Source organism: Candoia aspera, chromosome 17 (assembly GCF_035149785.1).
Source record: "Candoia aspera isolate rCanAsp1 chromosome 17, rCanAsp1.hap2, whole genome shotgun sequence".
In the NCBI taxonomy this organism is placed as follows: Eukaryota; Metazoa; Chordata; class Lepidosauria; order Squamata; family Boidae; genus Candoia; species Candoia aspera.
Window position 1 is genome coordinate 6,247,423 of NC_086169.1, and position 14,851 is coordinate 6,262,273.

General features: G+C 46.7%; 2 protein-coding genes across 2 annotated transcripts in view; one reads left to right on the forward strand and one right to left on the reverse strand.

The window, feature by feature from the left end:
- The window catches only part of CAPN1 (calpain 1), a 242,784-nt gene that overhangs the window by 153,198 nt on the left and 74,735 nt on the right, over nt 1–14,851 (forward strand). The window lies entirely within an intron of this gene.
- LOC134506656 (solute carrier family 22 member 6-A-like) lies at nt 213–12,423 on the reverse strand. The gene is made up of 10 exons (XM_063316916.1): nt 11,944–12,423; nt 10,413–10,516; nt 9,926–10,080; nt 8,990–9,158; nt 7,606–7,729; nt 7,045–7,160; nt 5,913–6,127; nt 4,666–4,774; nt 1,770–1,973; nt 213–437 (listed from the first exon to the last, which is right to left on the reverse strand). The coding sequence occupies exons 1-10, from the start codon at nt 12,346–12,348 to the stop codon at nt 353–355; spliced, it is 1,686 nt and encodes a 561-aa protein (XP_063172986.1). The 5' UTR covers nt 12,349–12,423; the 3' UTR covers nt 213–352.

A 14,851-nucleotide genomic window follows, 5' to 3' on the forward strand; every position in this document is an offset into this window, starting at 1 on the left:
GGCATAGTCTCAGAAGACCTGGATAGTTCAAGTCTGGTTTAAACGGGAGGAACCGAAAAAGGGTCCCCTTTGTAGTTAGCAGATGCTGGGCCATCGTCCCAAGCAGCACCGCCACCCAAGTCTTCTCCACCAGATTGCGTTTCTATGCCACGGTGGGCCTTCCTACAGCTTCGTTCGCAGACATGAGTTTCATGCCACACCCGCGTCCTCTTTCAGAGGTTTCTCTTGGTGAGCTCTCGTCAGCAGCCCAAGCTTGAGGTGTCCCGGAAGAATAGCGTCTAGCCCTGGTGGTGGGGAGTAGCGTGCGGTGCTGGCAATCGTGGGGGCGAGGCGGTCTGATTCCCCCACCCCCCTAGCGTTCGTCTCTGATGTGCTCAGATTTGACAGAGGGCAGGAGGACCTTCATTTGCAGTTCGTCTTCTTCGTTGGGCCGCGACCTTTGGAAGAAAAGGTTGGAGAGAGAGGATGATATGATGATGGGGTCATCCATATGGAGGAGGAAGCAAGGAAGGTGGGCCAACATGTCATCTCCTAGGGAGCCACTAGGCTGAAGCTTACATTGGAAGAGAAACACGGGCCGCGTCTTGGTACTGAATTAGATCAACTACGTCTCCCAGTTATGGGGTCCGAAGGCCAAGGCACCCGGACGGAGAAGGCCTCTCTGGCCGATCGGACTGGCTGACCCTGAGATCCCTTCCCTATCTATGGTCAGCCTAATCCAGCATTCCATTCATGATGGCCCCCAGTTGGATGCCTTGGGTTACGTATAGGGTGTGAATGAGATGTTGTTGGTCAGACAGGAAGGAAGGGGAAGGGGAAGGGGAAGAAGAAAAGCAGGAGAAGGAAGGAAGGAAGGAAGGAAGGAAGGAAGGAAGGAAGGAAGGGGAAGAAGAAAAGAAGCAGGAGAAGGAAGGAAGGAAGGAAGGAAGGAAGGGGAAGAAGAAAAGAAGCAGGAGAAGGAAGGAAGGAAGGGGAAGGGGAAGGGGAAGGGGAAGGGGAAGGGGAAGAAGAAAAGCAGGAGAAGGAAGGAAGGAAGGAAGGAAGGAAGGAAGGAAGGGGAAGGGGAAGGGGAAGGGGAAGGGGAAGAAGAAAAGCAGGAGAAGGAAGGAAGGAAGGAAGGAAGGAAGGAAGGAAGGGGAAGGGGAAGAAGAAAAGAAGCAGGAGAAGGAAGGAAGGGGAAGAGGAGCAGGAGAAGGAAGGAAGGAAGGAAGGAAGGAAGGGGAAGAAGAAAAGCAGGAGAAGGAAGGAAGGGGAAGGGGAAGAAGAAAAGAAGCAGGAGAAGGAAGGAAGGGGAAGAGGAGCAGGAGAAGGAAGGAAGGAAGGAAGGAAGGAAGGAAGGAAGGAAGGAAGGAAGGAAGGAAGGAAGGAAGGAAGGGAGGGAAAGAGAGAAAGGGAGGAAAGTGCTCTAAGGCAAGGATGGGTCACCAGTTCTCCCAAGCATTCACACAGCCCCGTTTTGCTGCTCAAGGGACCCTCTCCAAAACCCAACAGTGTGATGGCTGAAAACTGGTGGCCTTAACGTTTTGCAACAGGGCAGAGCTGAAGACTGTTGTAAGTCACAACATTCCCTTTCTGTGGTTTGGAAAACAAGGTGAAACCCTCATGGCCTCCCCGCAAAAAAATCTGGGAAAAGAAAAAAAAGCCCCCAGCCCAGCTGCCACCCCTGATGTGACCACCACCCATTTTGCCTCTCCCCCAAAGGCCCTCCCTCCTATTTAGGGACCCCAACCCTTTCTCGCTCCTCCAGCCTTCCCACGACCGGCACTCACTGTCTTTCGACTTGTTCGATGGTCTCAGGCAACGGGACATTCCGGGTCTCCGGGAGGAAGCAGGTGACAATGCCAGACATTATGGGGGCCACTCCGTAGATGATCAGAGGCAGTGGTGGGAAAAATTCTCCACTCATTCTCACCAGGGGGGCAGTCATGCTGCCGATCCGAGCCATGGTTCCTCCCAGGCCCATTCCAGATTGCCTGTTTGTGAGAAAGGACATAGAAATCCCTTATTTGATGTTTGAATCAGGGTTGGCTTCTTTCAGAACAGCCTTTTCCAGCCCCTTCAGTGGGGATCAGGTGGAACCAGGTCAAAAAAGTCAAGATGGTGGTCGTGACTGTGCAATCAAAGCTTTGCCCTGTTTTTATGCGTGGCATGGCCCCATTGCTGGAGATGAAAGGAGGGGTGTTACAAGAATTCAAGCAAGTCATCTCATTTCAATTTAGAACCCATATACTGGTAGTCCTCACTTAATGACCACAGTTGGGACTGGAATTTTGGTCACTAAGCAATGCAGTCATTAAGCAAACTACATGGTCATTAAGTGAATCACATGGTCCCCCACTGATTTTGCTTGCTGGAAGCTGGCTGGGAAGGTCAAAAATGGCAAACACATGACTGTGGGATGCTGTGATGGTCATAAGTGCGAGGACTGACCACAAGTCAGGTTTTAGTGCTGTCATAAGTCCAAATCATCGCTAAATGAATGGTCATTAAGCAAGGACTACCTGTATCTCCATTAAAAATGGAGACTTTCTGATTATTTTTCTAACCACTTTCTGATGGGTCTCTTCACCAATAATAGGGAAGGTTGCAGCAGGCTGTTTACAAAACATGAGTTTTATGGGGTGGGATTGTTAATACAAAATGGTTTGGTCTGCCCACTGAGTCGAACTTGGTCACCACATTAACCTGTGAATTCTAGTCCCGCCTCAGGCATGAAAGCTGGCTGGGTGCCTTGGGCCAGTCCCTCTCTCAGCCCAAGAGCCAATCAGGTGTGGTAGGAGAGTTCTAGTCCCGCCTCAGGCATGAAAGCTGGCTGGGTGCCTTGGGCCAGTCCCTCTCTCTCAGCCCAAGAGCCAATCAGGTGTGGTAGGAGAGTTCTAGTCCCGCCTCAGGCATGAAAGCTGGCTGGGTGCCTTGGGCCAGTCCCTCTCTCAGCCCAAGAGCCAATCAGGTGTGGTAGGAGAGTTCTAGTCCCGCCTCAGGCATGAAAGCTGGCTGGGTGCCTTGGGCCAGTCCCTCTCTCTCAGCCCAAGAGCCAATCAGGTGTGGTAGGAGAGTTCTAGTCCCGCCTCAGGCATGAAAGCTGGCTGGGTGCCTTGGGCCAGTCCCTCTCTCTCAGCCCAAGAGCCAATCAGGTGTGGTAGGAGAGTTCTAGTCCCACCTTAGGCGTGAAGGCCGGCTGGGTGCCCTTGGGCCAGTCCCTCTCTCTGAGCTCAATAGCCAATCAGGTGTGGTAGGAGAGTTCTACTCCCTCCTTAGGCATGAAAGCCAGCTGGGTGACCTTGGGCCAGTCCCTCTCTCTCAGCCCAAGAGCCAATCAGGTGTGGTAGGAGAGTTCTAGTCCCGCCTTAGGCACAAAAGCCGGCTGGGTGACCTTGGGCCAGTCCCTCTCTCTCAGCCCAAGAGCCAATCAGGTGTGGTAGGAGAGTTCTAGTCCCGCCTTAGGCCTGAAAGCCGGCAGGTGACCTTGGGCCAGTCCCTCTCTCTCAGCCCAAGAGCCAATCAGGTGTGGTAGGAGAGTTCTAGTCCCGCCTTAGGCCTGAAAGCCGGCAGGTGACCTTGGGCCAGTCCCTCTCTCTCTGCCCAACTTGGTGCAACGTAGACCAGCCTCCTCGTGGCGCACCCCGGGCAACGTGACTTGTCCTGGCTAAATAGTCTACACATCTGGCTGCCGGACCTCACAAGGATTTCCCAGCAAGAAAAAGCAGCATGAACACCAAACCGCTATGCCATACGATTAAAGAACATTTTTTTAAAATTTATCTATCAAATTTGTATAGCCGCCCATCTCACAAGAAGCGACTCTGACGTACATACGACAATCAAATAGAAAACAACAATTAAATAAATGCAAGTGTTCTAAAAAGATAAAACAACCATTAAAAAAAATTAAAATATATTGAAAAGTAAAAAAAATTCTCAGCTTGCACGACCCACTGTCACAGAAATTTAATTCAGGTCCAAATGAACCATGCGTACGCTTCTATTTGACCTGGAAGTGTGTTGTGTGAGCCTATTCATGAAGTGAACAATACTGTAGAATATTATAGAATATTCTTACAAATCCACAACACTTAAATCCATTTGCAAAACATGAACAAAAAAAAAGGGCCTGGTATGGAAATCACAGCTGTAGAAGATTGTGCTGACAGGCCACCAAAGGGGCCGCCTCCTGCATCATTTTAATCTCACAACAACCCTGCAAGGTGGGTTAAACTGGGAGGGACTGGCTGAAATGTCACCTCCTTAATTTGTGTCTCTGTAAGGTAGTTTAGACAGAGTGACTAGATTATAAAACCCCCCACCAAGCTTCACATGACCTCAGCAGGGAGTTGAAAAAGGATCTAATCAGTAGATCACCCAGCCTGTCGAAATCTCTCTTCATTTCCCATTTGAATCAGCGGCTTGCAAAAAGGGCTGATTCCTGCCATCTGCTTATTCCATTTTCTGCACTTCCCCAATACGCTGAACTGGAAATGGATCGACCCAAGTTAAAACGAACCCAGGTCCTCTTGGCTGTGTGAACGCAGCCCACCGCGGATAAAACGAACGGACAATAATTCACAAAGGGGAAAGGCAGGATCCGCAAATCAATAATCCCTAAGTCAACAACAGCTCTCTCAGTCTTAAAATCAGCACCCTTAGGGTGCAGAAAGCATCACTCACCTGATCACCGTTGGGAACAGTTCTCCGGAAAAAATGTAGGCGCAGTTGAACGAAGCAGCCAGAGAGCCCTTCCCGATCACGGCAAAAATCATCCGCAGGTTGCTCAGATCTAGAGAGACCGGAAACTCACCAATCAGGGACAAAATTTATATTTTGGTTTCAGGGAAGATCATTTTTTTTTTGGAAGAAACTGAGCTGGCGGGGAAAGCCCTTAAAAGTTCTGCTCATTTAGTTTGCCCCTAAAGGTGAACCTCAAAAACGAGAAATTGCCTTTGGACGTACTGAATTTCTTTGTGTTGAGAGCCTCTAGCTTGGAAAATTTTTTTGAACACCCTGAATTAAATAATTTCATTGCTCCTTTGGTGCTCTCTGCTCGTATTTGAGGTCTCTGAATTATTATTGGTGTTAAAGTTGATTGATATCAATAGTTTCCCCAAACTACAGGTAGTCCTCGCTTAATAACCATTTGTTTAATGATGGTTCGGACTTATGACGGTGCTGAAAAAGCCAACTTATGACTGGTCCTCACACTTATGACTGCTGAAGCATCCCCCCGATCACGTGATCACCATTTTCGACCTTCCCGGCCAGCTTCCGGCAAGCAAAATCAATGGGGAACCGTGTGATTCGCTTAACAACCACATGGTTTGCTTAACATCCATGGTGATTTGCTTAATGACTGCCACAAAAAAGGTTGTAAAATTGGGTTGGATTCACTTAATGACCACTTTGCTTAGCAACCAAAATTCCAGTCCCAGTTGTGGGCGTTAAGCGAGGACTACCTGTATCTTTATTTGCAAAAAAATGTTTTCCTGTTGTTGTTTTTCCACTTATTCTTTGTATGCTTTAAAACTTCTTTCCAATTTCCTTTTTGAAGTTTTATGAATGCAAGCTTTCAGGGGACATCTGGTGCCAAGCCCACCCCGTCACCCCCCGCATTACAAATCACTCAGTTCCTCTGCAGCTTTTCCATCCAAGTTGCCTTCAGGAACACACAGCAGCCTTGAAGACCGCAGCCTGGTCTTGTGCAAGGAAAGGTAGAGTGTTTGCACACCCTTTTTGCACCTTGCTATGAAATCCATGCCCTCTCCAAATCCTACTGCATCCAGAATGACCTTCACTTCTTGTTGCAAAGAAATGTCAAATGCAATGCTTTCCCATCAAACTGAACGCGAACTGGTGACCCCAAATGAAATAACAGGGGGAAGGAATTCGATGCTCCTGTCTACTCCTGGTGGGATCCTTACCTTGAGGAACAAAGATGTTGGCCAAGATACACACCCCAGCCATGATAAGCGACAGGGCTTGGGAAAACCGGCGGCCCACGTACATGATGGTCATGACGGAGATGAACTTGGCTGGAATGTCGACGGCCCCAAAGACTAGCTGGGCCAGATAGATGTCGAAGTTGAAGTTTTGCAAGTCCATGGCCAGCCCATAATAAGCAAAGCTGGTGGCAAACCTAGAATAGGAGGAGAGGATTGGAAAGCGTGACCCCAAAAGGCATTGTTTGCCTGAAAAGAATCTGGACCCCTTGTGCCTGCCGATCCTGCTTAAGGTTTTCTCACCAGCTCCCCTCCCATGTTCCCAGGACAATCCCACCCATGGGGCTGAGCAAAAGAGGGAGTGGCTTCCTTCTCTTTTATGGAGACACTTTGGCGCCTTTCTAAGAAGGCTACAGGGCGGGGGATTGCTAACAGTGGGAGAAAGCAGACAATTTGTGGCTTCTGTGAGGAGGCTTTAAAACAAAGTTACTAGTCCTCATTGGTTTGAAACAAGCTCCTAGATCTCACGGTCCTGATTTAAATAGGAGCTTAGAAGCTTATATAAGAACTTCTCATGAGTCCTCAGTCACCACTGACAACACAGTGACAACTCCAGGATTTTTGGCAGTATTCCTGGCCCAAACCTTGGATTTCAAGTGAATTCTTGCTTTTCTTCGGCATGGCCACGTTCTATCTATCTATTTCTAGCCTCCCTCTAAATCCACATTTACTACATTGGTGCTAAAAAAAAAAGTGGAATCCCAGAGTTGGAAGAGAATCTTGAGGTCATCTAGTCCAACCCCCCTGCTCAGTGCAAAACCCACTACAGTGTCTCTGGCAGAGGGCCATCCAGCCCCTGGTAAAAGGGAAGTCACAACGTCATCTGGCAGCCTGTTCCACTGGCTGACAGCTCAAACAATTCAGGATTCTTCCAGAGGTCTGCTCCTTCAATCCTCATCAAACAAGGATGCTTAGAGATTCAGACGGTCGCCAGCATCGTTGAGAGAGAAGAGGCTAACTTTCCCACCCCTCTTCACCACCCTTTTAACCACGGTTGAAGGAAAGAAACCACAGATCCGGAAAAAGCAGGAAGCTGGGAAGGAAAGCCGCTCACCAAACAAAGCTCACGCCGCAGGAAATTTTGCGCATGGCAGGCGTCCGCACCAGATCGGCCATACTGTGGCTTGATTTTGTGGAGGACAGCTCTGTCTGCATGCTGGCTTTCAAAACCTGGGGAGAAGGAGAAGGAGGCCCAATGGTTAGTGCAAGCAAGATTCCCCCACCCCCACCCCAAATAAGCAAAGTGAACTGGGAAGAATCTTGGCTGTTTGGAACTGGCAAACCGGTCATCCCAAAGGATGTTACCGTGTTGCGACAGCATTTCTTTTCTCTTCACGAAGTAGGGGGGAATTTTCAGCTGGAGGGCAAGCGTGTGCAGCTCGAGGCTGCGAGGTCTGAGTGTGCAAGGGCGATGAAGACAGTTTGCACACTGGCCCTGGAAAAACAGCATCCTTTGCTAATGGCACAGAAGGGCCCCTTTCCGCACCTCTGCCCTTGGTGCCGCATTGAAGGGCCAGCTCTGTGAGAAATCCATAACCCAGACTTTTTGGTTAAGGGCCTTCCTAATTTTTATCGTGTTTGGAGAAGTGGGCTCTGGTTGAATTTGGCCTCGTACCTCCACACTGAGTTTATTGCCTTCTTCCTTCTTCCCGTTAATCCAGGCTGCCTTCTTCAGCCCCTTTACCGCCTTCTCTTGATTGCCCGAAATGGCCAGCCAGCGGGCCGATTCGACGAATAACCTGCAGGAGACCAACCCCGGCTAAGAACATGATTTCCACAGCTCTCATAATGGTATGTGGGAAAGACCTTGGGAGATGGGGCAAAGAGATGCTGCCTAGGGAATGGTCAGATAAGAGGCGGCTTAGCCCTCAGCTGCATAATGGAAGGAGAAAGAGGCTCAGAAGGGACCCTCCTAGTTTCTCGGGCTGTAAGACGGGGGGAAATTTGTACTTTCAGACTTGCAAGATGCTGTCAATGTAGAATTAGCTCATCTGGTTGTGTTTCCTGCCTGGTCTACCTGGGAAGGTTGATACTCTCTGACAGCCCTGAGACCTAGTGGTTAGAGTTGGGCCTCAGAAAAGCAGATAGAATCGAAGAGCAAGTGAAAGAGGAACCAGACTGAAGGCAGTGAATCAGGAGATGGATATCCAAAACCAGTTTCTGCGGGGAGAAGCAACTGGCACCCTTAAAATCGCCTTGAAAATCTGGCTGTCTCCCCAGGCCTTGGGTTGGGGGTGGTGCTGAGACCCTTATACGGCTTTATGGGTAGTAGAAATGTTTTTTTTTTTAATGGAGGCACATTGTCCTTTCCTTGTTTTTTCTTGCTCTTATTATTTTTAATGGTATACACCACCCAGCATCATATGAGTTGGGCAGCTTTCTTCATTTAAAAAATAAAAATCGAACCCAATCAAAAATAAAGATAAGGAAATGAAATACAAACTATAAAACAAAGGAAAATAAAAAGTACAAAAATATAAATAATACAATAATACAATTAATTTTTTTAAAATAAAATAAGCTGAGAAAAAAGTAAGAAAAAAGAATAAAATAAAACATAAAGAATGAAGAATAAAATAAAATTTGAAAATACAATAAACTAATAAAAAATAAAGTAAGATAAAAATAATAGAATAAAATATAAAGAATAAAATAAAAATTTAAAAATAAAATAAAATAAAAAATAGATAAAATAGATAAAATAACAAAATAACAAAACATAAATAAAAGAAATGATAAAAGAAAATTTAAAGTGGAAATAAAGCATGATAAAATAAACTATAAACTATAAACTATAAACTATAAACTATAAACTATAAACTATAAACTAAAATAAAATAAAATAAAATAAAATAAGTCAAAATAAAAAGTATAAATAATATAAATAAGAAAAGACAAGAAAAGAATGGGGGAAAAAAAAGGATTCCTCTGCTCTCTCCTAAGTGAAAAATGCTGCACTTAGGAGCTTGGAAGACGTTTTCAGTGACCGGCCAACCTACCATGAGTAGAGAAAGAAGATGAAGTAAGGGAGGGAGACGGTCAGCTGCAGCCAACGCCAGTCGCGGATGAGATAAGCCATCCCGGCCAGGATGAACTGCCCAGTTGTGTAGCAGTAGCCGTTGATCGTCCCAACGATGGCCCGGTATTTGCTGGGAATCCACTCCATGCCTGGCAGAAACACTCACTGTAAGATACTATTTTGGGCCAGCTCCGGCTACTGAGCTTGGTAGGGGTATCCAGTGGGCAGGTCAAAAAAGTCAAGGTGGGAGCCACAACTGCACAATCAAAGCCCTGCTCATTTTTCACATGCAACATGTGCAAATCAGGGCTTTGATTGTGTGGGTGTGGCTCTATAATATATGTGGGAAAGACCCTGGGATTCGGAGCAAAGAGACGCAGCCAAGAGAATGGTCAGATAAGAGGCGGCTGAGCCCTCAGCTGCATAATGGGAGGAGAAAGAGGCTCAGAAGGGACCCTCCCTCGTTTCTCAGGCTGTAAAGGAGACAGCGGGAGAACTGGACTTTCAGACTTGCAAGATTCTGTTAATGTAGCCTTACAATAAAGTAGAATTAGCTCATCTGGTCGTGTTTCCTGTCTGGTCTACCTGGGAAGGCCGACATCAATCTTGCAAGCTATTTTTTTCAATATTTCTTGTACTGTGCATATTCTGTCTCATCATAGATTCAATACAGGGCAAATATTTTTTAAAAAATTCCATAACTTCCCCTCGAACCATGTCTTACACATTTAAAAATACATACATACAATAGTTAATAATTTTCCAGAGTGTCACAGAACTTGCTACATTTAATATTCTGCCACAGACCCCAAAAGGTTGGGCGCCTCTGACTTAGAGAGTGAAATGGAAAAAACCCATTCTGGAAAACAGACCCGGAGAAGTTGGCTGGTGGGGAAGAGAGATGCTTGAGACTCACAGAGAGAAACCGAATTGAGGGAAATGCCGGACATCGCCATCCCGCACAGGAAACGGAGGATGCAGTAAATGGTGAAATTGGGCGCGAAGGTGGTGCCCGCTCCTGCTGCCCCCATCTGCAGGTAGCACCAAACGATCAGGGCTCTCCTGCCAAACCTGTAAGAAATTGGCATTTAGACACAGCCTCAGTCTGCAGTTGGATATTTTTTTCTTTTTACATTGAGATCAGGAGCGACAGCTTTTCCAGACTGGGTGAGTTTTTTTGTTCCTGCTTCAGGGTGGCTAATGTCAAGGCTTGAACCTGGGTTTCTCCACTCCTTGGCCAGCATCTTCACCACTAGAGCATCCTGGCTTCGGGGCTGAGGAGCAGAGCCTGCCCCTAAACAACCTCAGGGAGCCTCTGCGGCCGAAGCAGGACTGGAATCCGGGTCTCCCTGCTCCCAGTCCAACACTCCAACCCCTACCCCACACTGCCTCTCACTACTCACCTGTCTGAGAGACTTCCGATCAGCAGCGATCCGATCAACACGCCGGCCATGTAAATGGATTGGGCCATTTGCCTCAGTGACCGGGATTCGCACACTAGATTCCACTGGAAAATAATTGGGGGGGGGGGTTACAGGGAAGAGATAGCTAAAGCCATTGAGAATTTCTGTGAACTTCCAGTCCCATCAATTCCTGAGCCTGGAACAGTACACTTAATCCTTCTACAAGTTGTTTTGGACAACCAACAGGAAGAGTGCTTCTGGGCATATGCAGAGGGCAAAGATTGGCTCTGAGGTTCTGTGGCTGAAGACCATGGGCACGAAATTGGGGCTTTCCCCAATTTAAGAAGCTCTGCATACAAGCATGTCCTTTTCTGCTTGGCTACGAGCCGCTTGGAGCCACCCACACATCCAAAAAGCTTTAAAATACACCATATTTAATGCCTGAACAAATCACAGCAATCAATCAATGGAGGGCTCAAAATGCGTTTTTTAAAAAAGTTAAAATATCTGAGTCAGATTTGATTCCTGGCCACTTCATGGATATACCCCAGTAGTTTTCTTGGCAATAATTCAACATTCCAAGATTTTTTTTGAAATTCCCAGTCTAACCTCTGGCCCTGGGATTTCCCAGTGGTGCCCCATCCAAAGATGCACCAGAATAACCCAGTTTAGCTTTTTGAGAAAATGTAGGAGGCAATCTTTTAAAAACCCACACTTTGTGAACTTTTAAAAGGAGATTGTGGAGCTGAAAGTGGGCAGAAAAGGGCACCCCAATGATCAGAGTTGGGTGTCTGAGCTTGGGATCAAAGTGGATAAGGGGAAAGATGACTAAGATCTTCAGAATCAGGAAAATGGGGATTTAGTACAGGCAGTCCTCGCTTAACAACCATTCATTTAGTGACAGTTCGGACTTACGACGGTGCTGAAAAAACAACTTGTGCCCAGTCCTCACACGTGATCACGATATGGGCGCTTGGGCAGTTCGCATATATGACTGTCGCAGCATCCTGTGATCACATGATTGTCATTTTCGACCTTCCTGGCCAGCTTCTAGCAAGCAAAATCAATGGGGATCCCTGTGATTCACTTAATGACTGCTGCAAAGAATGTCGTAAAATCAGGATGATTCACTTAATGACCGCTCTGCTCAGCAACCAAAATTCCAGTCCCAATTGTGGTCGTTAAGTGAGGACTACCTGTATGTACTCCTTTCTCTTTCTCACAGTCTTAGGTAATCCAGTGAAATTAAACCCAAGGAGATGCAGGTTCAGAACATCTTAATGCTTCGATAAATGATGGAACTCATGGCCACCAGATGTGGGGATGCTGGCAGTCATCATTTCCTACCCAATTCTGACCCTTTGGTAGCATTCCCTAGTCCAAACATCTCAAGAACTTCACAATTAATATGTTTATCCCAACCGTTATGGTGGAACATGTAGCCCAGCCCCACTAGAAGATGCCAGTCTGGGGATATCTCAACTTTCTCATCCCAAAAAGCCCTCAAATCGAAAAACGGTTCCTTTCTCACCTCACTGACGATCGTGTTGGTGAACAAGGTCCGGTCGTAGGTCCAACCGTCTGAACATGCTTCAGTGTCAAACACGGTCTCGTTGCTAAGAGTCGCATTCGGGTCCAGGAACTGCCACTGCAGGGCCACGAAACGCCGGCATTTCTCGGCTTGTTGATTCCTGTCCGTCGGGATGGAGATCCGGAGCAGCTGATCGGCTGCCAGGTTTCGGAGGGTGCTGTTGCCCTGGCGTGTGTAATTGGAGGCGAGGCGGACCTGGCAGCGATGCTGCGGGATCCCGGCAGTGAAATTTTGCAGGAGGTTGTGGCTGGCCAGCATCAGCAGTGGGATGGCTAGGAAAGTCACCAGCGTCCTCTGGAAACGCCCCATCCCTCCTAAATTGTCCAAGATGTCCGCAAAAGTCATGGTGTCGTGGCAGAGCCGAAGCAGAGAAGAGACCGGGGTGGGGAAAGATCCACGGAAGAGTCAAACCGGCCCCCACGGGTGGAAATTTATAGTCTTCCAGATGTGCCGAACAGATGCCAGCTGACCCTTGCTGGTCGATGTTTTCTGCACCCTGCAGCCCCAAACCTCCAGCTTTTCTGCCCTTTTCAGAGGAACACCCTTTCAGCCCTAATCCTTTGGGTCAGGCCCACCTAGCTTTATATAAAACTTCAGCCGCATTAGTTAAATTTTTACTCCGAGAGAAATTTCCTACCCAGCAGCCTTGATAGGAAGGGATGCTGAGTATATGGAGCAAGAAGCAAATGAGCTGGAAAATGGACTTTGATTGCATCATCGGGCAGAGCTAGAAAAGATGGTGGGGTGGCTTGAGAGTCACCTAAAATTGCCCTGTCTTTTTCCTCAAAGAAACCCCCAACGGGGAAGGCCTCTGTATCCCCCCCACCAAGAAATATCCTTCTATTTTGCAGAACGAACATGCCAATCCTTGTTCCTGGTGGAAAAATGTACAAGTTTCCCAGGAGAAGTGGCTTGACACAAAGCATTAAAAATCTTGAATCCTCATTTATTGCTGACTGGAACACCCTGATGGACTTTTTGCCTGAAACAGAAAAAAACCAACTGATGATGTATGGTTTGGATGATTCGAAAAAAAAAATAGATCATAGAAAAAATGAAAGCCGCGTTGTAACCACGGAGTAAGAGGTAAATTGATACTTATAACTGTTGTAAAGAAAATTGGAAGCTACTTCTGTATATTTTCTTTCTTTTCTTTTTTCTTTTGGCTTTCTCTTTTTTTTCTTTTTCTTTTCTTTATTCTGTCTTAGCTTTTGTTTTTATCGTTCTTTTTTTTAATTTTAATAAAATTATTTTTAAAAAGTCTAGAATAGTGTTTCCTTCAACTCTCACAAAATGACAGAACACACACACACACACACACACACATCCTCAATTGATTCCATCGTAGGGTGCATATCTGTTCTTCTTTCGGCAATTTTTGTTAAAAAAAAATTAGTGTTTAAGGTGTCACAAGTGCCTGTTTGTTCTCTCCCTCTCTCTCGGGAGGCCTGCTAGAAAAAGAAAAAAATCCCAGGTTGAGGGATTTTAGTGAGCTAAGCAGGGATGGTGAAGAGGAAAGATTTCACCAACATTCATGCCTTATCCTGGACATCTTTTTTAATTTTCCAGGGCTGAAAAATTCCATCCAGCATGGCTGGGTTTGTAAGACACTCTGAATTTCATTGCTGAATTAACCCATTCTCTGGATTTGCTGAGCTCATCCTCTCCTTTCAATATTTCCCTAGTTCCTTTGATATTTTACCCCATTTTTAATCAATGGCGTTGCTGCCTTGCTGGGGCAGCGGATCTAATTAATCTCAGGACCTCTCAGTCAACCACACCATGCAGTTTAAGAGGTCCCTGGTTTAATGTTCCCCCTTTATGCAAGTAAGGCAAGTCTTCCACTTCTATTCTGTTTAACGTTGATTTCATGGCAGCTTTGGAAACCTGATAGATTTGGCAGCTGTTGCCAATAAAAAAATTAAATTAAATTAAAAATTAAATTAAAAAATTAAATTAAATATAAAAGAAAAAAAAATAAAAAGAAAAGAAAAGAAAAATTAATAATTATAGAAAAGATCCTAATTATAAAATCTTCTGGGGTGGGGAGAATACATTTTTCAGGGAGATGGGAGATCCAGAAGCTGGGCTGCAGAATGCAGCTGCATCTCCAAGTGAATCAATCATCACCTTGAGGGGTGCTAATGTGGCTATAATAATTCATAAGTGCAGGACTCTTTCCAGAAAACCCAGCTTTTGGGTGGCAAAGGCCTGGAATGGTATTCCATTTACACGGCTGCCCAGAGCTCCATTCCCACCCCAATGTTCTTGATTTTCTCGCTGCTGAAATTTGAGGAAGTTGTGTGGGACAGGAGCAGATCCAAGCTTGCCCTCCCAGGGGGGGCGGGGGGGCCTTCCCAGCCTGGCTTTCTCCAATTACAAACTAGAATCAATCCTTCAGGTCTAAAACCAGCCCAATAAAATTCTTACATATAAAAAAGTCTAAAACCAGCCCTATCCTGCTCCAGAGGGCAGCTGTGAACATTTGGGTGTGATCCCAATTCCACGGAGCGGGTTGATCATTTGCTTTTCGGGCGATCGTGTGCAAAGGTGCCCCATCAGCAAGGTGGCACCCCTGGCATTTGACGGTCGGAAAAGAAGGTCAGCCAAGAGATGGAAGGAAGAGGTCTGGGGGGCGGGCAGCGACCTCGGGCACGGCGGTGCTTAATCCGGCTGGCTGCCACTCAAGCACCCTCAACTGGTCAAGGGGAACGGGTGGCTCTGCGGATCAGTGGTTAGGCCAGAGACGAAAAGCAAGAATCAGCCGTTTCTGCTCCAAGTTTGGGAAGAGGTGACATTAGTGCACGGGAAAAGGTATGGGCTCCTCGAATGGCAGGGGGTCAGCCCC

What these genes read in the sequence shown, in the direction of transcription:
- LOC134506656 (XM_063316916.1), bottom strand. Translation starts at nt 12,348, where the DNA reads ATGACTTTTGCGGACATCTTGGACAATTTAGGAGGGATGGGGCGTTTC. An exon ending in CCTCAATTCGGTTTCTCTCT is followed by an intron (nt 9,159 to 9,925) that starts GTGAGTCTCAAG and finishes TGTTTCTGCCAG; the next exon opens with GCATGGAGTGGATTCCCAGC. An exon ending in ATCTTCTTTCTCTACTCATG is followed by an intron (nt 7,730 to 8,989) that starts GTAGGTTGGCCG and finishes GGTCTCCTGCAG; the next exon opens with GTTATTCGTCGAATCGGCCC.